The sequence below is a fragment of the Pan paniscus genome, chromosome 13, assembly GCF_029289425.2.
Source record: "Pan paniscus chromosome 13, NHGRI_mPanPan1-v2.0_pri, whole genome shotgun sequence".
Classification (NCBI taxonomy): domain Eukaryota; kingdom Metazoa; phylum Chordata; class Mammalia; order Primates; family Hominidae; genus Pan; species Pan paniscus.
In genome coordinates this window covers 71,335,543-71,361,431 of record NC_073262.2, presented here as the reverse complement: position 1 = coordinate 71,361,431, position 25,889 = coordinate 71,335,543, and the positions used below count along the sequence as shown (strand labels likewise).

Below are 25,889 nucleotides of genomic sequence, written 5' to 3'. Positions count from 1 at the left end.
AGCAACCTGAGAAATTCATTCGTATGGTTGATTTCAGAAAAACAGAGAGAAAAATAAGAGATTCTTGCATCATAGATGATACGAGCAAGCCAGAGACACCAAAACAGAAATCTGGCCTAACAGTTCAAACAGAAGTGCTGGACAATCCTTTAAACCTTTTTATGAATCTCAAATACCGGGGCCACAAACTTTATATAGAATATATGGAGCTTTTCTGCGTTTTTCTTCCTTTCTCCTTAAAATTATAGGTTTTCTTTAAACAGGCACAAGGAGTACTCTGGGGAGATGCTTTTCTGGCTTACTCTCATGAACTTAGAAATGAAGAAAGTGTCAAGATGATGTCATTTCAACTAATCCATTTAGGTAGAATTTTCAAAGTTACATGAATGGGTCATTTTTAGATGAAAGCCACTAATGTTCAAAGGGTCTGTGAAAAGTACTCTCATAATTTATGACAGTGATTTAAGTGAAGACTTTTTATATTATAAATTAGTCTAGGGAAGAAATCACATCCCTTTCTCTACCATCTACTTTTTTTACAGATGATTCTAAAAACAGGTGAGACTGAAAACAATTTTGCTTAATCATCTCTTTTTACATTTTTGCATAGAATTCACAGCACCTACACACAGGGTTATAAATTCATGATGCCTTCTGAATTTATAACATTATTTTCTACTTCTTGGAAACTTAAATTAACTGAGTCAGATTTGAAAAGATTGTTGACATTATCCACAGAGGCTATAATTTAAAAGCTTTAAATAAAGCACAAAGCTATGAGAGGAATGTATTCCTAAGGGGAAATATCTATTAACTGGGTGGAAGTTAGGATTATAAGCTTTTAATTTCATGAACACTTCAGGTGTAACACCACAAATTATGTTAAAAGGTACCTTCTACCTTCTCCTGGCTAGGTAAATCATGAAATTTTTCTTTTATATTTTTTCACCAGTATTCAACAAATAAGCTTTAAACACAAACTTTTCAGAAACGTCTAGGCCATAAGATAACATGTTGAGCAGCTGACAGGTGACCTATCTCATTAATTGAATACTCTACGTGTTATTTACTTTATAATGTTTAAGAGAATCTAGGTGATGAAGAACATTTGTTTTTAAGCCACATGACTGAGATTTCTGAATTTTTTTTTCTGGATACAAGTGGAACTTGATTAGAAATTTTTTGAATCATGGCACTACCAAACATCATGCCAGCCATCTCCACAGGCAATGAAGTTGGCTAATTGTATAGGATTGATTGTACAGCCTTAGGTTGCAGCATAAATTTCTACATTCAAGCGAACTTAAGATTTAACCAAATGGTAACTCATTTCCAGGGGATTGCCCTTATACTAATTATATTTATCCTACTAAAAAATATGCTGAATAGAGGTTAGCTTGAATCACTTAAAAATCATAGCAACAAATTATCGTTGGACTTACCTAGCCCATTAGGTCTATTTTTCTGTTTCATAACACTAAAGGACCAGAGTTTTTAACAAAGTGCTGTATATACCTCAAACCTTAATTGCCTTTATGGTAGATTCAAATTTTATAGCATAGAATTCTGCTTATATTGCAATAACAGGTCATTAATTGAGGGCATGTCTAGTCTACATTCACAGTATAGTAAATGCTTCAAAGGTGGCAAAACAAAGCACTTAAAGCAAAACGGTGGGCCTAAAGGAAAAAAAAATCAGAATTCAGATCAGATTGTAAGAACCATTTCTACACAGGCTTTGTACTCTTATAAGGTAATTCTGACCAGTTATATTAATTTCTTAATATAAAATGCAAAGACTTTATGAACATTATTGAGTATGACTCTTCACAGGAGCCACAGTTAAAAGTAAATATCACATCACGGTTTTCCTTGGGATTTTACCTTTTGAAATATGCTAGAACATATTTATTTATTTTACCACTTTAAGAATTCTAAATAATAGTAACCAATTCATATGTAACCAATATTTTCACAGATATTCCTTATACTTACATATGTAGAAAACATAGTTTCTACATGAAATTTGCAATTCATATGCCCTTTCCACTGTAAAAACCTTAGGTAAATGTATATTGGCAATAAAAACAATGACCCCTACTTAATTTTACTGGGATGTATAGTTTCCATTAGTAACTAAACTGCGTTTTACAAAATTTCCCAATAAATCAGGGTAAAAGTTACAACACACAAAACAAAACCTAATCAAATAATGATTTTCCTTTGTAAAATCATTCATTTCTTAAGTATAGAACAGTAAAGGTTTTCAGCATTTTATTAACAACTTTTTTTTGTATAAAAGTTTACATACTAATTTAGAATCTCATTTTCACCAGCTTAACCTACAAAGAAACACTCAGCAGTTTCAATGTAGTTATTTACTATTGTACCCAAGCACCATCTAGCATAACATTGAAGAGCTAATGAGATTGGGGACTTCCTAAATTTTGGATTTTGTATTCTTAAAGATGAAAGAAAACTTTTACCTCCAGAAGAGCATCAGCTGAATCATGAAGACAAAGGACCAGCGTTCCTACTCGGGCCATATTGTTGACATATGAAAAGGTAATCAAGAAAATAGATACAAGGTGGTGCAGGAACATAATGCCAAAGTCCTTGAGGAAAGAAGAAACATCCATATTAGAGTTTAGCAACATCACATTTCCATTTAGCCATTCAGCCACTGAACCAGTATTTACTGAGAACCTCCACAAACCTAGCACTGAGGATGAATAAGGTATGAATAAGGTATAATTCTTATCCTCCAGGAGTCCATCACGTGTTGGGAGAGACACATAGGAGATCAGTGGAAGCCCAAGATCAAGGCTCTGGCAGATTTGGTATCTGGAGAGGGCCCACTTCCTGGTTCATAGATGGTGACTTCTAGCTGTGTCATCATATGGCAAAAAGGGCAAAGCACTTCTTTAGGGTCACAGGAGATAGGAGGACATCAGTGACTACCAAGAATGCGATCAATGCCAGGACAAAGACCATATCACAAAGAGTGCTTTGTACCAAGCCAAATAATTTGAAGCTAAGGGAGAAATCACTACATAATTTCAAGAAAAGAAGGGCACTACTTGCATTTGAACTTTAGGAAGATCTTTGGGGCAACTGTACAGGTTTAACTGGACCACTTCTCTGACTACTAATGATTGGGGCTTCGGAAGGTATTGGCTGTGTCTTTGACCAGAGTGTGGCATCTATGAAGGGACAGTAGGTTAAGGTCAGAGGAAAAGGGCATCGTATGGCTCCCAGCCTGGGCAGTCCACTGCCTACAGAAGGGTTGATAAGCCACATAGCAAGGTTTAAGGTGGTGCTGTGGTCTAAATATTTGTGTGCCCACCAAATTCATGTTAAAATCTTAATGCTCAAGGCGATAATATTAGGAGGTGGGGTATTTGGGAGGTAATTAGGGCATGAGGCCAGAACCCTCATGAATAGGATTAGTGCCCTTGTAAAAGGGACCCCAGAGAACTGCTTTGCCCCTTCCACCATATGAAGACACAGCTATAAGGCACCATCTATGAATCAGGAAATGGGCCCTCATTGAATACCAAATCTGCCAGAGCCTTGATCTTGGACTTCCCAGCCTCTGGAACTATAAGAAATCAATTTCTGTTGTTTACAGGACTCCAAATCTACAGTATTTTGCCACAGCAGCCCAAATGGATTAAGACGGGGGTGATTGTTTTCTGTTATCTCAGATTTCTTGGAATGTGCATCTCAGTGTTAGCATCCTTCTCCCAGAATATGCCTGTTGGGATACTCAAATAAGAATCCTACCATGTTGGCTCTTCTGATAGGACCTACACAAACAAGCTCTGAATTTTTAAAAATTGTTTTATGTTAGATTCAGGGGGGTACATATGCATGCTTGTTACTTAGGTATAATGCATACTGGTGGGGATTGAAGCCCTGAATTTTAATCATTATCTGTCCATAGACATTAGAAAAAAATATATTTTGCAGAAATAACAGTAAATTGACCATCCTTATTTTGGTCGGCTTCAAGGGAACCTCGTCTTGGCCTCAGTGAAGATTGTTTTTTTCTGATATTATCTCCTGACCATCTGGACATGGTTTGTTGTGATATGGAATTTCTGTTGCTTAGAAATATAGTGTCTCTTTTACTCATACTTTTATCTAATCTATATATCTCTCTCAGAGTAAGTCTGAATTTCTTTGAGATTTAAATGCCAAGACTGACCCTAATGTTGCTCTATTTGAAGCCTCTGGAGGAAGAGGTCAAATGTTGCTCTATTTGAAGCCTCTGGAGGAAGGTCCCCATAGACTCTTCATCTAGGGTAGATTTATTTGAATCTCTCTCTCTCTAGGGGAGACAGCAAGAAAATGAAAAGCATATCCGAAAACTGACGTATGAGCACATCGTGATTATGAAAAAGCGCAACATGCAGGTTAAATCTAGGGGAGTAAACCTAAATTTTTATCTTGAAAAGTCAATATTCATATGGTCATTTATTCATTAAAAATAGTGATTGAGCATTTACTATGCTCTAGACAGTTCTAGGCTTTGAGGATGAATAAGTAAGCAAACTAGACAAGTACTTTTGCCCTTGTGGAACTTGTATAATCTAGTAGGGGAGAACAGACAAAAAATATAAGTAAATCATCTCTTATAGTAGAAGGTAAAAATGTGCTATGGGGGAAAAAGAAGCAATCATGATAAGAAGGGTGAGGAGTCCTGGTTGCTGGGGGAGATAGACTATAATAGTACACAGAGGGGCTAGACCAGGGCAGGCTTCTCTAAGAAGGTGACTTAAAGATGATGAGGAAGCTAGTCTTACAGAGAGATGGGGAGAAAATATTCAAGCCAGAGAAAACAACCAAGGCAAAGGCATTACCCGTCACACTCTTTCTATCCTGATGTGTTCAAGGAATAGTGAGGAGGTGAGTGTGGCTGGAGTCAAGTAAGAAGCAGAGACGTGTAGAAGCCAGAGCAGCAACATTACAGATTGTAAAAATTAGTAGCTTCTTCTTATCTATTACCACTATTTTAAAAAGATATTTTAACTTTGTTGAATAAAAAGTAATCACGCTACTATTTAATCCCTGATATGTAACTGTTCTACGTAGCATTTGTATTCAGATATAAATTGGGAGGTTAAGGGTCAAGAATAAAATTATTTCTGGGGTTGTAAGGACTTAATTTTATCTATCATATTGGAATAGGTACAAAGCACTTATAAGTACTCTCTAATACTACTCGTAGTCATGAAAATGAAACAGGGCTAGGTTTTTATTCTTACAGATGTCTTCATAAACTCCTTCCTACAACATTCCCTTGGGACTATTCCTGTTTGTTCTGAGAATCAGTGTGGGTGACAGTGCTAAGGCTGGTGGATGTTCAGCCAAGCTGAACATCTGGTTTACAAAGGCAACAGAAACTAGATTAGGTAGACTTCTCGGTTCCTTGTGAATTCGACTTAATCTTCTACCCAAGGGGAAGGAGGAGGCCCCTAGTGGTGTCTCTTTTTCTGAACTGCCTTGTACTTTTCCTCTGTAACCCTTTAGCTCTCATGGCTCCTGCCCTGGTTCCTGATTCACTGGGTGACAGCCACTTTCTTCTGGACCCCCACTTACCTATCCTGGACCCTCACTTACCTATCCACCTTTCCACAACTCAGAGAGGCCTCTGTCTCTAATTTCTATTCTCCAATCCAGTTCAGTTATTATTTTTTTGTTTGGTTTGTCTGTGGTTAAGGCAATTTCTATTTTAAACATAAGTGCAAGAATGTTAAAACCAGGGTCTTATCGACAGGACCAGACTACTGAAAAATGTAGGTGTCTTGAACAATTATGAAACACCTATTTCATAAGAGCCAATTTGTAATCCAACTCTTATTAATTTTGTCATTTTTGGTAGGAGTAATTTCCTAACTATACTTTTTTTTTTTTTTTTTTTTTGAGACAGTCTCGCTCTGTCACTCAGGCTGGAGTACAATGGTGGGATCTCAGCTCACTGCAACCTCCGCCTCCTGGGTTCAAGCCATTCTTGTGCCTCAGCCACCCAAGTAGCTGGGATTACAGGTGTGAGCCACCACGCCCAGCTAATTTTTGTATTTTCAGTAGAGACGGGGTTTCACCATGTTGGCCAGACTGGTCTCGAACACCTGACCTCAAGTGATCCACCTGCCTCAGCCTCCCAAAGTGCTAGGATTACAGGCGTGAGCCACTGAGTCTGGCTATCTATACAATTAAGAGACTGGATCAGGTTATTTTTATCCTGTCAATTCTATAATTCTAGGCTTCATAGCCACAGTGATTAAATAATACTTTAAGTCTTTACTAATTTCATATTTGTGTATATGTGGCGGGGAGCGAGTGTGGGAGAGCCCACACATGCACCCTCTTTATTTAGCAGCTGAGTAGCTGGTGATGTCACTACAGGTTGGGGTTTCAAAAGTCAACTTCAACAACTTTAATTGCTTAAATGATTCTGTTTACAGCTTAGTGAACATGTCCAGAGGTTATTTTCTACCCTGGAAAGTGCCTAACATTTATGGACAACCATACATATTGATTTACTGCTAGGATAAACAGTATATTAGTTTCCTAAATGAGGTCAGATAATTTAAGAAATGAAGTGCAACGATTTCTCTTATTTTCAATTAACCTAGTCTCCAAACAGCATGACACATTGATGGTAGATTCCACTGTCAGGGGAAACATGCGTCTTCCAACAGTTAATTCTAACTGCCCATGGCAGAACTGAGCATTGAGAATGCAGTGGCCTAAGAACCTACCACTATATTCCTTCCTCTAGACTCACATTTACATCTAGTTCTCAGCTCACTGGCAGAAGAGAAATGATGACCATACTCTGAGTTTAATAAGTGATTATGTACAGGTGCAACTTACCAGTTTTACCTACTTCTGAAATTCTGATGTCTTTGCAGTTAGTACCTAAGGTTTTCTTAAGTCATTAAAGTTAGACAATACCAAAATGCCTTAGACATACAATAAAAATCGCACTGATAACATTTTCCACTGAAAGATAAAATCTGTTCTCTCCAAGCTGTTATTAGATTCCATCATGTGGAGTATAGTGTTCTACCAGATAATAACTACTTCAAAACAATGGATCCATTAACGTAGAGCTTACCTTTCAACTAATATTTTAAACTGTTTCCTAAACATAATCAAATGAAAACACACACTGCTTAATTCAGAAATTCACTGAGTTTATATTTGCTATGCTTAATACACAGATTTCAAAGTTTAACCAGCTGAATACCTAAAAAGAACAATATTTTCCACATTTTCTATTGTTCAGCTCTGAATGATTGCTCTTGGCTCACTGAAAGAGAACAAGGGTTTTTCTCTATTTAATTTTAAAATGAATAAATATAAATTGATTAAAACACTTATGGAGGATTAGTACCATTTTATAATTAAGTTTCCTGAGATGTATCTGATATAACATCAGTAAACAACCCAATGGCCTTGCCAATACAGCACGGCTCCTTCAAAAACAAGAGCCTGTTTTTTAGACAAAATTTGCTTTGTAAAGATGTTTTTTGCATATAAATCACCTGGTCCTAGAAAACATTTGTTTTATTACTGAAGGACTCACAGTTATGCCCATGGCAGAAGACCAATTTTCATTATAGTCCTATCTGTATGAATATGAAAAAAGAATGAATAATGGATGTCACCTTTTACATTTCTGCTTCAGAACGCATTATACATAATAAAATACCTTTAATAAAGGCCATGTAATCATTATTTTATGTGTTACTCACATCCTCCTTACCCAACACATTTCTTTGAGTAGGCACTGAATCTGGTCCAAATAACCATTTTTAAACAAATTGCCAATTTGGATTTTATCAATGCAGGGTGGAAAACTTCCATCCTTATATTTGCAACTGCTGAAAGTGATTAGTGCACACATAGACACAGTCATGGCTGAAAGAACATTAGCATTTTAGGTTGAAATGTTTTCCTGCATTTTCTGTAACTGCAATTAAAGAGAGAGACTATGATTTCTTATTGGTCTTCAGACTGAAGACTGATGCCAAAGCCTTTATTCAAAACAGACTGGCCTGGACACGTGCTTTACTTGTGTCCTCAACCTCCTGCTATTCTACCATATTGTTTCTGGACATATTCACAGCCATTATCAAGGGCTCCTTCTATGTTCCCTGCTTGATATTTACCCTAATGTTGACCTTTATTTCAGTAGCTTTGCCTATGTTAATTATCAGAGACAAGGGGGAAAAATCAAACAGGTCTTCACTCAAACTTAATTAGAAGTCTCAAATAAAAGAATTCAAGGAAGAGCCATCTATTTTAGTATTAAAAGCTGGTAAGTTAACGCTGTTTTTTCCTTATTACATTTTCAAATAGCATTTAGGGAACCTAGAAAAGTTTCTTAGTCTGTTCTGTGTAGCTTTCACATCAGAAATTCCTGGGTACAGGTAAAATTCCAGCTACCTGGGCTCCATCCCCAACTGTTAGAATGAAAATCAGCATCGTTAATTCGGTTCTCTAGGGGAATTTTACGTACAATAAAATATTAGCACCAAACATCCAGAGGGATCTACCTCTCATTGAGACACAGATCTGAACGTCTATATAATGGAACTCCCTTCACAATGATCAAGCTGCAGAGAATCTCTGAAATAATATTGTTTTCAGGAGGCACTACAAATTCATCTTGATGTACATGCCTTTACAAAAACAAAATTCACCCATTTTTCATTAAAAATAATACATACACATACATAAACAGGAACTGTTCCCCAAATTCTCATTGGCTGGATAATACATTAATTTTATGCAGTGTCTTCTGGGAATAATTTTTGCAACTGATTAAGAAAAAACATTAGTGAACCTCTTTATAAAGGGAATTTAGAAGAGCAAGATTTTAATTAAAGGCTGATTTAGATGTGCACAGACATGAGGAATATGAAATACTTCTGAAGTGCAAGAAAAAAGGCTCTTCTCTCTCAGATGCAAATGATGCATATTAGCTTTCCTGAATTTAATAAAATTAATAAGTCTGTAATCTAACTAATATGAATAGAAGTCAGGTAATAGCACCAGGTTTACTCAATGAACTGATTTTCAGACTGTCTAGGAAACAGAAGAAGAGCAGCATAGCTTAAAGCTGATTTCATTTTATGGCAACTGCAGTAATAATAGAAACCCCTCATTAAAAAACAAACAAACAAAAAACAGTTCTCTTATTTGAAATTTCAAGGCACATACAAATGTATATGACTTCTTACAGAGTAACATGCTTTTCTTTTTAGGGATCAATAACAAACAGTTTTCCTTTCTCTCTTGTGATTTTTCTGCCTTGGCATAAAACTCAGAATGCTGGGGGTAGAAGTGGACTTTAAGCATGTAACTTGGCAACATGTGAAAGAGAGTAGCTACTCAGTCTCCATCTCCATTTTAGAACGAATAAACAGATGGAGATGGTGAGGATTTCAGACAAAATTTACATACACCAAGAATAATCATAAGCAGCTTTTCCATTAAGGGAATATAAAAATATAATAGCTTCTCAGCCTTTGGAGATGGGTAAAGTCCTGATGATCAGGATGAATATATATAAAACCTCTTAAACAACGAAAACCAAAACCCCCAAATGGTATACTAACAATCTTAATAATAAAACTAATGTGTGCAAATAAATCACAAAATACGTCCTTAAGGCAAAAATGAAATGTAGTACCAGAAATTCACATCAGAATAATTTGCTGCTTTGTCCTGTCTTACGGTGGTTTCTAGAATAAATAGCAGTACAACTTCTAAAGCTTTAATAATTTGGTTAAAAAACAAAACAAAGAAATAAAGGACTAAAAAATTGTGTAGGGTCTTAAGACAATGGCTAAATAATGAAAGTATATTTGGGGTGATTTACAGAAATCAGTTGATTCTGGGTCTCTCCCCATTAGGCAATTTGAGGAGAATCATAACCATCTCTTACCAACTTAGGATGTGAAGAGTTCACATAATGTATGTACAATCTCCCACGAATTATTTGGTTGTTCTATTTCAACTGGCTTTGAATTTTGGCTCACTATAAGAGAGTTGGTTAAACGGACCATTTAAAGAAAGATATTTCACATAAGGCTCTTCGAAACTCTAACTAGAACTCACTTTTTTCTTATGTATAGCCTATGCACCCTAAGGTAAATATTTACAGGAAAATCTGGAAAGGAATGAAGAACTGTGACTTATTTGGGAAATGTTTGTTCCATTATAAGGTGGAGGAGTCCTGGCAGGAATGAATCAATTATTCCCTTCTCCAAAATTCAGTCTGTGAATAAAACTTCATTCACATTAGATCTAGAATTGAATCTACTTCAACACTTTTTTCCCAATAGATTATAGATTTTTCTCCCTTTGGACTAAATGTATACACATTTAGGTCCTTGAGGGGGATAACTGTAACACACAGACTTCATTTTAAAAACACCAAGTGCCATGAAATTAATTGGTTTAAAGATGTTGAATTTTCTATGGTTACTATCAAAATGTTTTTAAAATGTATACTCATGTGATTTAAATATCTCTACTAGGCATTCTCAAATCTGACATCCCCACTGTTCATCAAATATGCACAACAGGCTATCCTACTTTATAGCAAAGATAGGCAAAGGGCCAGATGGCCAGATTTGGGTTTGCAAATAAAGTTTTATTGGAATACAGCCACGCCCATTTGTTTTCTTATTGTCTATGGCAGTTTTCTTGCTATAGTGGCAGAGCTGAGAAGCTGCAACAGAGATTACATGTCCCCCAAAATTAAGATATTTATTACCTGGTCCTTTAAAGAAAAGCTTTATGCCCTGCCTTAGAGTCACATCAAAGGACATATGGGAAAGCATCATATTGGAAAAGTCGTATTATCTAAGATGTGGCAATGGCATAGGCTCATGGCTAACTTCAACACATTTGGGTCAGACCAAAAAATGTGTCAAGGGATTTAATTTTCATAGCTGTCCGGATGTAATCCATTAAATATTACTCTCAAAATTCAGATAAACTATAAAGAAAGAGAACCATCAAAATTCTCATGAACAAGTACAACCACAGCTTTAAAACAATTTGAAAACCAAGGAGACTTCACAAGCTTTTAAAAGTAAGATGCTTCTTTGGATTCAGTATTATTTTCTCTACTGCTAGATGTGCCATTACTTTATGGCTTCTAGAAACATATAGAAATGAAATAACCATTGTATAAGCAGAGTTTACCCAATCTTTCTCCTGTGCAACATTTATGGCCCCAGTTCAAGATCAAGAACTCATAATCTTGTCTACTGTGAATTATTTAGTTAATATTTAATCTTTAATTATTTTATCACCATGGAAAAGGACACAATAAAATTTTATTTGCACAATAGAAAACAGAAAGATAGTGCTGTTGATTAGCTTCTGATGGGCCTGGCCAGAGCATGGAGCTTGATTTCCAATGCCCTGGAGTCCTCCTTCATGCCTCCCTTCCTCTCCCCATCAAAAGCACACTCTCCAAATGCACTCTGCTTTCAAATGATGTAGATAGTTTTCTTAATTATACATATGTCTTTCTATTCATTGAACTTTAGATCCTCAGAAGCTCTCTATCACTATGAGCCTTGCTAAATCACAAGTGCCTGGAGATGAAAGTCTTTAGACACACCTTCTGGGTTCTGTTTAAATTACCCTTGGCTCAGTCACACTAGTTTGCACAGCTTTTAATGGGGAAAGGTCACTTCTGAGACATTTAAAACACACTCAACCTGACAGTCTTAAGTGATGCAAGGGTTAGCAGAATTAACTCTCCATTTTTTTGTTGTTGTTGCAATAACCCCTGGAACAGAGACATAAATACCCTTTATGATATCAAATAAACCCATTCAGGCTGAAAACATCCAGAATGATCAGTAGGGGGCAGATTGTGTTCTACTAAAATCAGAAACATCCCAGGACTCAAAAGCCATGATCCATTTACTATAAAGGTCTCGAGGCCTAAATTGACAATGGGTAACCAGGGACTCAATTTTGTGCTTTAGATAGAAGATGGAAAAAGTCTCCTTCAGGTCAACCAGGTTGGGATGGCATGTAAATTGTCAGGAGGGGTTTGGGGAACTCTTGTCATCATCCTCAGCCTTATCCTCCACATTCTAACTCCTCTTTCTTCAACTGCCTGAGCTTCCTACTCCCAACCCCTCACAATCATACAGAATTCTAGCTGCAGAATTTCCTGGAAGCTGCTTCTTGTCTCTATGCAGACCTCTGGCCATGCAGGTTTGTTTTTGTTTTTGTTTTTTTTTCTTCTGGCTGTGATGCTTGCGTTTTCTCCTCTTTTGGCTCCTGGCCCCAACCCACCTTGACTACCTGGTGAATTCCTATTTACACTCTGATTTGCCTAATTCTCATGTGCCAAAGGCTCTTCTTTCTGACACTGTCATTTATTCTTAACAACAACCCTATAAAGCAAGTATGACTTTGAAACTCTATTTTACATAGAAACTGAGGCACGGGAATGCCACATCATTTTCTCTAGTCACACAGTAAGGACGGGCTAAGCCAGCTCTGAATCCAGTTGTGTGTGACTCCAGAGCTCAGGTATCTAACTACCATAGCAGGTTGCTTCTCAGAAACGGACGTGTGAGGAAAATGACTCTGAGGAAGGAGGCAGGAAAGAGGAGACACTTTGGAAAACACATATAAGTGAGAGACTAACAAACAGAACAAGGTCTACTCCTGGAAGACAGGAAGAGATGGGGATCAAGAACAAAGGTGCGGCCAGGTGCGGAGGCTCATGCCTGTAATCTCAGCATTTTGGGAGGCCGAGGCGGGCAGATCACAAGGTCAGGAGATCGAGACCATCCTGGCTAACACGGCGAAATGCCCGTCTCTACTAAAAATTAGCCGGGTGTGGTGGCACGCGCCTGTAGTCCCAGCTACTTGGGAGGCTGAGGCAGGAGAATCGCTTGAACCCAGGAGGTGGAGGTTGCAGTGAACCAAGATCACGCCACTGCACTCCAGCCTGGGCGACAAAGCAAGACTCGTCTCAAAAAACAAACAAACAAAAAGAACAAAGGTGCAAGGGTGAGCCTTGAGTGGAAGGGGTGCCTCTTTTCAGGAGGCCAAAGGGAAGGACAGATGAACGGGTTTGTTTATATTTATGGGGATGGAAAGTGAAGGAGTTCATGACTTCAGGGAGAGACAGAGCTATAAACAGCCAAAGTGGGTGTTTTCCCAAGGCCCCTAGAATTGACTTGAGAGAAACTCCCCATGAGAAGCTGAATGACCAAACCTTCCAAGGGCCAGCAAGACCTCCTGAGAGAGGTGGGACTCCTGAGGACCCGAATTTATGTACCCAGAGCCCGAGACCAGCAGCACCGCGTGGCTCTCTGTAATGCTGCAGCCCTCTGCAGCACACTGGAAGAAGAGGCTCCTGGTCGTCACTCTTCTGCACCCTGAATTGCAGTATGTGGCTGAGTCTATGAGAACCAGGGCTGACTAGTGGCTGGTTATCTGACCATGAGATCTAAAGATGTCTAAGAGCCTCTCCTTTGACAAGGCACTTGGATGCTTGATTTCCAGCATAAGCCACTACTGAAGGCAGCCTTTGAATAAAATCCCATAAAAATTACCCCATGAAACACTTCTTTTCCAGACAATAGTTCTATTGTTCTTCCATCAGTCTGCACATGGTACTGGCTTGCAATGCTTTGATCACAAATGGTAGCTTATTAAAATGAGCTGCTCTTTTTCCCTGCTTATATTCTGAAGACACAGCAGTGAGAAAGAAACAGGACACAGGCCTAAGATTTGGGAATATCTACCTCAGAGGAAACTGAACTTCAAGGGCAGAATATTGCAATTCCAATCATGAGAAGTTGCATAAAACAGCAACTTTGCACCTTTGTGAAAGAGAGGTGAAGCGGCCCTCCTGACTGTGTCTATAGGTAGCAGGAGTGAGGTTACAAGGAGAGAAGTCTACATCAATCCCCATCCCTGCCAGGGTGATCCGATGTCATCTGGTGCGATTTTAGCTTTTCAAGCAAAGAAAGGATGTGCTGATGCAATGTGAGGCACTACCTGGGAGTCAGTTTTTTTTTTGTTTGTTTGTTTTTTGAGATGGAGTCTGGCTTTGTCTCCCAGGCTGGAGTGCAGTGGCGTGATCTTGGCTCACTGCAATCTCTGCCTCTCGGGTTCAAGCGATTCTTCTGCCTCAGCCTCCTGAGTAGCTGGGATTACAGGTGTGCACCACCATGCCCAGCTAATTTTTTGTACTTTTAGTAGAGATGGGGTTTCACCATGTTGGCCAGGCTGGTCTCGAACTCCTGACCTCAAGTGATCTGCCTGCCTCGTCCATCCAAAGTGCTGGGATTACAGGCATGAGCCACAAAACCTGGTATGGGAGTCACATTTTTAGGAAAGACTTAAGAATATTCCAGACCAGCCATTCTCACATATTTTGGTCTCCTCTTCAAAAATTATTGTGAACACCAAAGAGTATTTGTTTATGAGGGCTATATCTATCAGTATTAATATACCCACTGTTAGAACTGAGAAATTTTTAAAAATATTTAAAACACATTTATTTATTGTAAACAAACTCCATTACATGTTAATACATTTTTACTAAAAATTACATTTTCAAAAAAAATTGGTGAGAAGAGTGGCCTTGTTTTCCATTACTGCAAATCTCTTTAATGTCTGGCTTAATACTAGAGAGTTGGATTCTCACAACTGTGTATACATTTAATCTGTTGCCAGATGTTGTTTGGGTTGAAGTATTTGGTGAAAACCCAGTACCACGATAATACATAGCTGGAGAAGGAAGAAGTACCTTAATAGTACTTTCAGATAGTTATGGATATTCTTCTTTGGCACCATACTAAAATTTGTCAAGTCACATATTCTTAAAAGTTGGTTGTAATATGGAATCTAAAACCATATCAATAAACTTTTTATATTCTGCTACATTAAAATCCATTGGTCTGTGAATGGATCTTTCACTCATGCATGATTTTATAACATCATGCATTACTTATCTGGAAAATATTTATTTAAATAAAATTTGAAAATCACATTTGTTAATATCACTACCAATCTCATCAGAAATGTAAAGGATTGACAGGCTGTCAAGCTCCTGCTGGTACACATAAGCTTTCCAAAAATCTAATTTTTGCTTGAAAGCTTGAGTTTTATCACTGACCACAAATAATGTCAGTTGCTTTCTTTGAAACAACGTGACAAGCTAATTTTGTGCATTTTCTAGATGATGTCTGTCAAATACACAAGTTGGAATAACCACAGTTTATCATTCTTTCAAGTAAAAATGGGGTTCTATGAAAAAAAGTTCAGTTCAAAAGAAAAAGAACTGCATTTTTCTTAAGACAGACACCATTGCATACCTATTTCCAATTTCATCACACACAATATTCTTTTTCAATATATACTCAAGAAGAGAGGTTTAATAAAATTAATACTGTTGGCCCTCCATTATCCATAGGTTCTGCATTAATGGATTCAACCATGAATTGAAAACTTTAAAAAAAATGGACGGTTGTATCTATATAAATATAAAAATAGATGGGTGTGTCTGAATAAGAAAAATGGATAGTTGTGAACATGTATAGAATGTATAGACTTTTTTTCTTGTCATTATTCCCTAAGAAATACAGTATAACTATTAACATTGCATTTACATGGCATTAGGTATTATGTAATCTAGAGATGATTTAAAGTATATGGGAGGATGTGCATCGGTTGTACAAAAATATACAATTTTATTTTACTTTTAATTATTTTTATTTTATTTTTTAGCGACAGGGTCTTGCTATGTTGCCCAGGCAGGTCTTAAACTCCTGGGCTTAAGCAATCTGCCCGCCTCAGCCTCCCAAAGGGCTGGGATTACAGGTGGGAGTACCGCAACTGGCCAAATACTACACCATTTTATATAAAAGACTTGAGCATCCATGAATTTTGGTATCCTCGGGGGCGGGGGTTGGTGGTCCTGGAACCAATTCCCCATGGATACTGAGGGACAACTATAGTTTTTACTGCTTCATCAAGAACATTCTCAGGTGAAACTGACATTTTTTTCTTTCTGCAAGAGTGTGGCATGAAGAGTACAATGACTACTATTAGCAGTAGTTTGGTGCCACCACCAGCAATTTTGCCCATGATTACTTTTGCATTCTCAGTGAAAATTTCAACACTGGGAGAAAGGCAAATGACATCTTAGCACTATTATAAAAACAGTTTTGCCCTTGCAGACCTCCTGAAAGGGCCTCAGCGATTGTCAGGGATTCAAAGAGCATATTTTGAGAGGTACTGATTAGACAAATTATTTCCAAATATTGTCCTAGGAAATGATAACTAGCCATATTAGTATTAACATCTGTGCCAGTCAGGATAAGCTAAGATATGCAGCAATTACAAAGTCCTTAAAACCTCAGTGGTTTAAAACAAAGGCTTATTTCTTACTCATTACATGTTATCATTGGTTGGGGGCCAGGGACTCTGCTTGCCTGAGGCACTAAGAAACCCAGGCTGACGGAGCAGCCCCCATCTCCAGTGTTACCAATCACTGTGCTGGAAGTGGGAGCCCTAGAGAGTCCATGCCGGCAACTATAATACTCCAGCCCAGAAGCGGCTCAAATCAATATTGTTCACAGCCCACTAGTCATATGGCCCCATCCAATCACAAAAGAGGAGGTTGGCTGAGAAGCACAATCCTGGTGTGCCTGAGGGTGAAGAGCTGGCAGTATCTGGAGTGCCTTAATGACTACAAGGAAAGGCTACATTTATTGAGCATTTATGATGTGCCAGGCACTGTTCTAAGTACATGTACTACTTATTTACTTATTTACACTTACAACACACCCATAAGGTAGGTTATGTGAACTCCATTCTTTGGATCAGGAAACCAACATACAGAAAGGTAAAGTAACTTGCTCAAGGTCACATCGAATTAGGAGTGGTGCTGGGCAGGTAGACAAACTCCAGAGCTCATGCTTTTAACCTCTAAGCCATATTGCACCCATAATAATGTTTTCCCCAGTCTAGGACAAAATGACAAAAATAAGGACTTTTACTTAATGATAAATTTAAAGGATTGTCCTTTATTACAATATGTAACCTTTCTCCCTTTCTTTTATGTTAAAATGCCCTTTCCTTTATGAATCAATGGTGTTCACGGTAGGTGCTTTTTGACTTTCCTTACTGGGTCGTTATGTGCCACGTACTGTCTAAGCTCTATCTGTCAAGCACCGTACACTACATAGTTTTACGTACGTTATTTCACGTAATTCTGTTCCATGCTGCTTCCTCGTAAGATTAAAACATGCATTTTCCTTTCCCCTAAAACTAACTGAAGCAGGCAAGATCTGGAGCATGACACGGCCCCCAAAGGCATCTAAAGCACTTACAGTAATGGGCTCCAGTTATTCTCCGCAAAAAGTCAGCAGAGAGCTAACACAAGCTCATCAATAAGTTTCTTGCTAGACTTAATCATACCTCTCTCTGTCAGGAATCTTTTATAAGATGTAGTGTTTCTCTCGGGTTTAAGACCAAAAGGGCAACAAGTTGATTTCACCAGCTGGGCCCTGGAACTCTGCCAGGGATGCTTCCCTGAGAAGGACTCTGAACATGAGCAGAACTCATTGGCCAAAGGCCCAGGCCTTGAAGCCAAACAGCAGCTTAGTTAAAAGGGACATAGGGCTTAGACATAAGCAAGCTGTTCTGAGCTCCAACGCAAAAATATTTATTAGCTTCCTTTGGAAATTTTAGATGGCAGTAGAAATGTTCATTGTGAACAGGTGCTAAAGGAAAAAATTTTAACAAAAATTAAGCCTTGGGAAATAAAAGATATTTTAAACATCTTTTATTTTTCATCTAATCTTCCCTTTGGGAAGATTAATAGCACTTCTCATCACTGACCAAATAAGTACCAATTCTGGAAATGATTAAAAGTGAGGCAATGTGTTCTGTCACCATGAAGATGAAAAGTTCTCCCCTCATTTTTAAACTTCAGATTCTATATGGAAATACAGCAATTTAAAAAAAAAGGTGCCAAAAAAGAAGAGTTTATGAATACAAAAACCATTTTAGAAAAATTCGTGAACCCAATAAATCAAAATAAGTGATTGTCAAACCTATTTAAAGTACTGATTCTAGAAGTCTGAGGCATGCATTTGGAGCCAATGTTTATAAATCCTGGTCCCTATTTGAAAATGGCCATTGACACTCATTGTCATTTAATATGGGAGCCAAAGAAACATTGTGATAACTCTTCTATTAACAACCTCATGAACGTCTTCTGAAGTTGATTTCCATACTGTATTGCCAATGGGTGTCTTCAGACATCCCTATCCCATCATAAGGAAGCAGGCTGTTTTTAGAGGGTTCAGTTAATAGTTCCAATACAGAAGGTGGAGAGTGCATCTGGCAGACAGAACGTGCCATAAATCCTCACTAATGGCTAGAACAGCAGGTCCTCCAAATGGAGGCGTAATAAGGATGGAACTGCCAAGGACCCATGGGGCCATTCAGCAAGATGCAAAGGGGAAAAGCAAGCACTGCAGCTCCCTAATGAGAGATGGCAGCAGAGGAAAAGGCCTTCCTAATTAAAACCTGTGCCAAGGAATAAGCATGCCTGGTAGCGGCCAAATTCCCATTTTTGTGCAAGAAACAAGAATAAACCAGCTGCATCAGGAATGTACAAATCTAATCTGACCAGCAGAAGACAAGAGGAGCTACCTATCTAAAACATGCTATTGATATTGACTAGCAAAAAATATACAATCGATTTCTTTTTTTTTTTTTATATATATATATATATTTTTTTATTATACTTTAAGTTTTAGGGTACATGTGCACATTGTGCAGGTTAGTTACATATGTATACATGTGCCATGCTGGTGCGCTGCACCCACTAACTCGTCATCTAGCATTAGGTATATCTCCCAATGCTATCCCTCCCCCCTCCCCCCTCCCCACCACAGTCCCCAGAGTATGATATTCCCCTTCCTGTGTCCATGTGATCTCATTGTTCAATTCCCACCTATGAGTGAGAATATGCGGTGTTTGGTTTTTTGTTCTTGCGATAGTTTACTGAGAATGATGGTTTCCAATTTCATCCATGTCCCTACAAAGGATATGAACTCATCATTTTTTTATGCTCATCATCACTGGCCATCAGAGAAATGCAAATCAAAACCACTATGAGATATCATCTCACCCCAGTTAAAATGGCAATCATTAAAAAGTCAGGAAACAACAGGTGCTGGAGAGGATGTGGAGAAATAGGAACACTTTTACACTGTTGGTGGGACTGTAAACTAGTTCAACCATTGTGGAAGTCAGTGTGGCGATTCCTCAGGGATCTAGAACTAGAAATACCATTTGACCCAGCCATCCCATTACTGGGTATATACCCAAATGACTATAAATCATGCTGCTATAAAGACACATGCACACGTATGTTTATTGCGGCATTATTCACAATAGCAAAGACTTGGAACCAACCCAAATGTCCAACAATGATAGACTGGATTAAGAAAATGTGGCACATATACACCATGGAATACTATGCAGCCATATACAATCGATTTCTAAACACTGACAATATATACAGGCCTAGGATCAATTCCACAAACTTTACTATAAAATTATCCCTTTTACAGGTGTTTTCCACTGATGTTATATATGTTAAAGTAATACAAAATGATACACTTCAATCCCCCAAAATAATTCACCTACGAAAATTATTGAGATAACAGTCATTTGGCTTAAAGCAATTGATATGGTTTGGACCTGTGTCCCCTCCCAAATCTCATGTTGCAATGTAATCCCCAAATATGAAGGGGCCTGGTGGGAGGTGATTGGATCCTGGGTGCGGTTTCTCATCGTTTAACACCATCCCCCATTGGTGCTGTCATCGGGATTGTGAGTTCTCTTGAGATCTAGTTGTTCAAAAGTGTGTGGCACCTTTCCCTCTCTTTTGCTTCTGCTCCACCAGGTAAGACATGCCTTGCTTCTCCTTCACCTTCTGCTATGATTATAAGTTTCCTGTGGCCTCCCCAGAAGCCAAGCAGATGCCAGTATCATGCTTCCTGCACAGCCTATGGAACCGTGAGCCAATTAAACCTCAAACCTCTTTTCTTTATAAATTACCCAGTCTCAGGTGTTTCTTTTTTTTTTCTTTTTTTTTTTTTTTTTTTTTCCTGTGAGACAAGGTCTGGCTCTATCACCCAGGCTGGAGTGCGGCGGTGCCATCTTGGCTCACTTGGTGCACAACACCAAATCTGGCTAAATTTTGTATTTTTTATAGAGACAGGGTTTCGTCATGTTGCTCAGGCTGGTCTTGAACTTGTGAGCTCAAGTGATCCACCCACCCACCTCGGCCTCCTAATGTGCTGGGATTACAGCCATGAGTCACCATGCCTGGCCACAGGTACTTCTTTACACCAGTGCAAAAACAAACTAATACAGCAATAAAGATATCTTGAGCCCTGCTGGCTCCCTGCAAAGCCACATTCCACATGTGATGAGAAAGCTCAAGCTAGTGGAGGGACTTGGTAACTTTTGGTATAGCAATGTCTTACTAGGACTAGGCTTCTGGAAGCCAAGGACAGCTATTCCTGCTTTTGACTCTGTATGGCACCTCTAGTTCTCACTAAGCAAGAGAAGGACTGATAAAATGGCAAAGAGCTGTTAAAGGCTAACTACCTGTAATGTCAGGAGCATGGCAAGGCAAGGATTATGTATGTGTCTAATCTAAGAGTGAATCACAGGGCTCTGCTTGGTAAGCCTAGCCTCTAATTCATTCCTATATTGCATGGCCTTGAGAAACTTACATAAACTCACTCTGTGCATCAATTCTCCCAAGTTAAAAAAAAAAAAAAGGAAGAATGTTCTAGCTCTCTGTTATATAAGAGTTTTACGTGACTACCTGGACAAAAGGTTTCCTCAAAAAAGAAAATAAAATGCAACATGAGCCTCGCACAGTACCTAGCACACAGAAAATAATCAGTCTACATGTATTGACACTACATGACCAAAGAAGGCTCCCTCATGTAGGACAGAAGAGACTCCCTTGACATACCATCACTAAAGAGTCCGTAAATGATTTCAGAAACCAACTCGGAGTGTTGGGTGCAATGAGTAAGGGAACCACAAATTATGGGTGTCAAAGAGTCATCTGTTATGCCCAAGCTCGCTTTGACAGCGACCACCTACTTCTGAGAATCAGCTGATATATACCATATTAAGGGCCCTGTAGCCATACAAGTCAGAAAAGATAGCTTTTTGCCAGCCAAGTAAGCCACTGCTGTAGGATGGTGGAAGGAGCATATGTGGGGACAGGGGACTTGGGTAGTAGTAGGCCCACAGACTCCTAAACGCTTTTCAGCTGCCACTTGGATACCAGTTTGCAACTTAGCAGATTACTGATTTAACCAAGAAATGATACATTACAGTACTGTGCTCCATCATAATGTAAAGGAACTGATTTTGCTTATTCATTTACCCTCAACTTACTGATTCCCACGATGAGCAGCTACACTGATAGTCATGGGGGTGCAAAGGCGAACATATCTTGCTTGCTGGGGACTAAATTCTTGTGTCCTTCTCAAATATATATATTGAAACTCTAACCCCCAAAGTGATAGTATTAGGACATGGGGCCTTTTGGCAGAAGCCCTTGTGAATGGGACTCATGCCTTTTCACAAGGAGGCCTCATAGAGCTGTCTTGCCCCTTCCACCATGTGAGGACACAGTGAGAAGGTTGTCATCTATGAGAAGGTGGGCTGTTGCCAGACACTGAATCTGCTGGTGCCTTGATCTGGGGCATCTCACCTTTTAGAACTGTGAGAAATAGATTTTATAAGCCACTCAGTCAATCTGGCATTTTTTTTGTATTAGCTCAATTGGATTAAGACATTGCATTTTATCCTCCACGTATTTGAACTTTGTCTTGAAGGTTTTAGAAACATAATTCTTAGGCAGCAGATAAACAAGAATGACTACTTAGATAGAAAGACTGTTTAAGAGGCTACATAATAGAGTGGGCAAAAGGAGAGGGAACTGTAAGTTTGTCAGTGACATTAAGGAAGAAGGTATATGGAGTGGCAAAAACGAGAGCAAAGGAAAACGTCCTGGCTGACATGACTTTTGGTTCTAAGGGTTACTGGAGAAGAACAAGACTAGAAGACCGTGTCTTCAGTCAGGAGCACTTTGTATGTAAGGCTTAGTTTCATCATTCATAAAATAAGCATAAATAATAAAATAATCAAACTGGACCTCTGATTTGTTGTCAGGACTAAATGATATAATGTACAAAAATAACACAATATACGTTGTGTATCCCTTACCCCAAATGCTTGGGATTAGAACTGTTTTCCTTGGATTTTGGAATGTTTGCATTATGCTTACAGATTTGCATCCCTAATATAAAAATCTAAAATGCAAAATGCTCCAACGAGCATTTATTTACTTTGAGGATCATGTTAACACTCAAAAAGTATCAAATTTCAGAGCATTTTGGATTTCCAGATTTAGGGATGTTCAACCAGTACTATCATCTGTGACTACAGATGTGGAAGTATGGACCCAGAGAGAATGTGGGGCAGAAGAGAAACATTTCAGAATTCATGGCATGGAGGTTATGGTTGGAAGTGTCAGGAAGTATCAACTCAATCATCCAGGGAGATGGCATCCTGTAATTCAGGTCAGAACTCTGTTGCACCCAAATATGTAGAGCATGGGGCATTAAGACAAGGACAGCAAAGTGACTTTGAAGGATTAATCCAAATATGGTGTCACAGAAAAATAAGCAGTAAAGAGCTAGAAGTGCCAAGTCTGCCCAGAAGCTGGTAGGACGAAAGCCAGAATAAGTGGATTTAACACGTAAGGGGTCACACAAAAGCGATTACAGTGGAGGGGATAGGTGGAAACCAGATCACAGTTCACTGAGGAATGCTGCATTTCCGAGACATATTTTGACACTGGACAACCCTGCAATTGGGGAATTAATTCTGTAGGGTTGAAACACTGAGACTTTACTCTCTCCCAGGAGCTACAAATAGAATTCTTGCTTTTTATTTAATTTGGAGAACAGAGGAACTTGGGAATTAGATTGAGAGAAAATCATTTCTATGGGGATTCATTGCTACATTATTACATGGAGAAAAGAGAGCTGAGTTTTAGGGGATGAGCGAAGAAACAATAGAAAAAAATATAAAACAGCACAAACAAAAATAGAGAACTTTCTGTAATAACGCAGCAAGTCGTACTAACCTAGGGCTGCCAGGAGAACAGGGGTGAGTGCCTTTGAGAGTCTACACCCACCTGCTAAGGGCCATTAAAGATGCATGCTTGCAAGCACTTTACGACATAACCGCTCTTACCTTTCTTTTGATATCAGTGAACTGAGAAAACATCAAAGACCAATAAAACGACAGCTCCAGGATGTAATAGTAGTGAAGGTCAGTTGTGAGTGGCTGAAGGTGAAAGAAAAAAAAGGAATGATTAGTAGTTAATAGGGAACCCAATTTGTATCCCAGACATCTCAAGCTCACTGCTCAAAAGTAACATGGTCTTGCACCTGCACAAAGGCAGTTCCTGTCCTATTCTTTTTGTAGACGATGGGGTTTTGAGGATAACTTTAATCCACAGCTTGATGATATTACTCTCATTTCATCTCCAACTCAAAAAGCATTAATTAGCACGAACATTTGGGACTCAATTCATTATTCAGTTTAACAACAGCATTTATGATTCTTTGTCACAAGTATCTGCAAGATTCCTTAAGCAACCTGAAAAAAAATTCTAATACAGACAAAGAATAACCCTGGACAACTGCTGCAAGTATAGGGACAAGACAGTAGGTGATAGGAACTGGAATGCTGTATGGGTCACTGAGGCATAGATTTAAGTTCCGCATTAATCAGAAAGCTCTTTTTTTGTTATTAGAAAATGTTCAGTACATTTCAAATATCAGAAAGAATTATTCAAAAATATTTACTAAAAGATCAGAGGGACAGGAAGGCTGCCAGGAGATACCAGACTAGGCACCCAGCCAGGATATCGGATCACGTCTCAGCTCTACAGCTCAGCAGGTATAAAACTTGGGTCTTAGTTTACTTATTTGTAAAATGGGAGTTATACCTGCTTTAACTGCCTCAGAGGCTCAGGGTTGGGGGAGGCTCAGAGAGGCAGTGGAAGTCAGGAATATTTATTTTGCACATAATCCCACTAAAAACAAGAGAGTTTTCAAAAAACATTTGTGATGAGTTGTTTTTAATTGTTATATTGAGTTGTAATGAAATGTCTTGCTTTATTAAAATGAATGAAAAACATTTGAAACTCATCACACAAACAAGTCCATACCCCTATACACAAGACAATACCATACATGGTAAATATAATTGAAATGTAAGTGTTTTGTACACCAATAGCAGCATAATGAATGACTATCAGGAGAAGCTGGCACTCACCCACTCTACGCATGGGAATCATGGAAAAGTTGTCCTGCATAGATCTTTGACAACAAAATACACAATGGGACAGGATACTAGAACCAGCAATCCTAAAGTCTAAATGACAATGAGCACTGCTGTGGACGGAAAGTTCGTGTCCCCCTAACATTCATATGATGAAGCCTAATCCCAATGTGACGGTATTTGGAGGCAGGGCCTTTGGGAGCTAATTAGGCCATCAGAGTGGAGCCCTCATGAATGGGGTTAGTGCCCTTAGAAGAAGGGACATGAGCTCTTAGGGTATTCTCTTGTAGCAGCCTGAACTGAGACCTAAGCATGAATTCAGCATCTCCCTGAGTAGAATACACTTCCTACTGAACTGTCCTTGTAAAACTTGAAGGCATTAACGATGAAGAATGGATATTCAGGGCAGATGGATGGCTGAAATGAAGTTTAGAAAATCGGGCCCTGGCTCAGGACCCTTTGAGCCAAGGGTAAATTTTAGTTTTAATGATATTCTCTTACTTCCACATCACCACCTGGGGAAAGGCCCCAGAGGAATTATAAGGGCAAGTCAGAGAGCATCTGGAAACCACAGAGTTCATCCCATTATAATAATTACTATGTCCGACGAGTGCTTTGCAGTTGACAATGCTCACTCACATGTTAATTTCTTTGATTCTCATAAAAATCCTATAAAATTAGTACTATAATTCTAGACCTAGATTGTATAGTTGACAGGAAATTGCTGTCAGTTAATTCAGGTTAAGAGGCTAAGCCTAGGTCTCATAGCTAGTGAGGCCCCATGACCACCAACTAGGGTATCTCATGTCCAACTCGTGCTTCTTATACCAAGCTATACAAGGTTCAACTGAATGCAACTTCACATTATTTTAAACTTAGAATATACACATGTATATGAAATTATTTAATATGTAACAAATAATATATGTACTTATATAAAATAAGTGTATCCTTAATAAAATTGAAGTAGACCACTACTTTTTCACCTAAATGTCTGTTCAATTATCTATTTAACATATATGCTAAAGATACCATAAATATGTCTCATAAGCATGCTCGGTCTTTAAAAGTGCCCTTAAGGCTAGAGACTGACTTGGAACAGGAATCTATATATTTACATAGGCATGCTTACACACAAAGTACTATAATTGCATACATAATAATTGTATGCTGTTTAGTTCTCCCCCCACCCACACACAAAGAAATCAGCTAATATTCTTTATTACTATACAGCATTTTCAAAGATGCACCGTTCCCATGAGAAACCATCAATTTGTCCTACATTTTGGGGGCTATATGCTGAATCATACAGAAGACAATCTTGATCTGAGTCCCCACAGATAGCATCTTGCCTTCCATACGCGTGGTGTTTCCTCTTTTTAAAAACATTACTATCTCCCAGACCC

At 38.5% G+C, this 25,889-nt stretch overlaps 1 protein-coding gene across 2 annotated transcripts in view; it reads right to left on the bottom strand.

The window, feature by feature from the left end:
* The window catches only part of CERS6 (ceramide synthase 6), a 326,067-nt gene that overhangs the window by 58,500 nt on the left and 241,678 nt on the right, over positions 1-25,889 (bottom strand). For both annotated transcript variants that reach the window (XM_003824310.6, XM_003824309.6), the window contains exons 6-7: positions 23,389-23,481; positions 2,487-2,615 (exon numbers count right to left, since the gene is read on the bottom strand). In XM_003824310.6, coding sequence (XP_003824358.1) covers positions 2,487-2,615; positions 23,389-23,481 — 222 coding nt within the window. The remainder of the gene's footprint in view (positions 1-2,486; positions 2,616-23,388; positions 23,482-25,889) is intronic.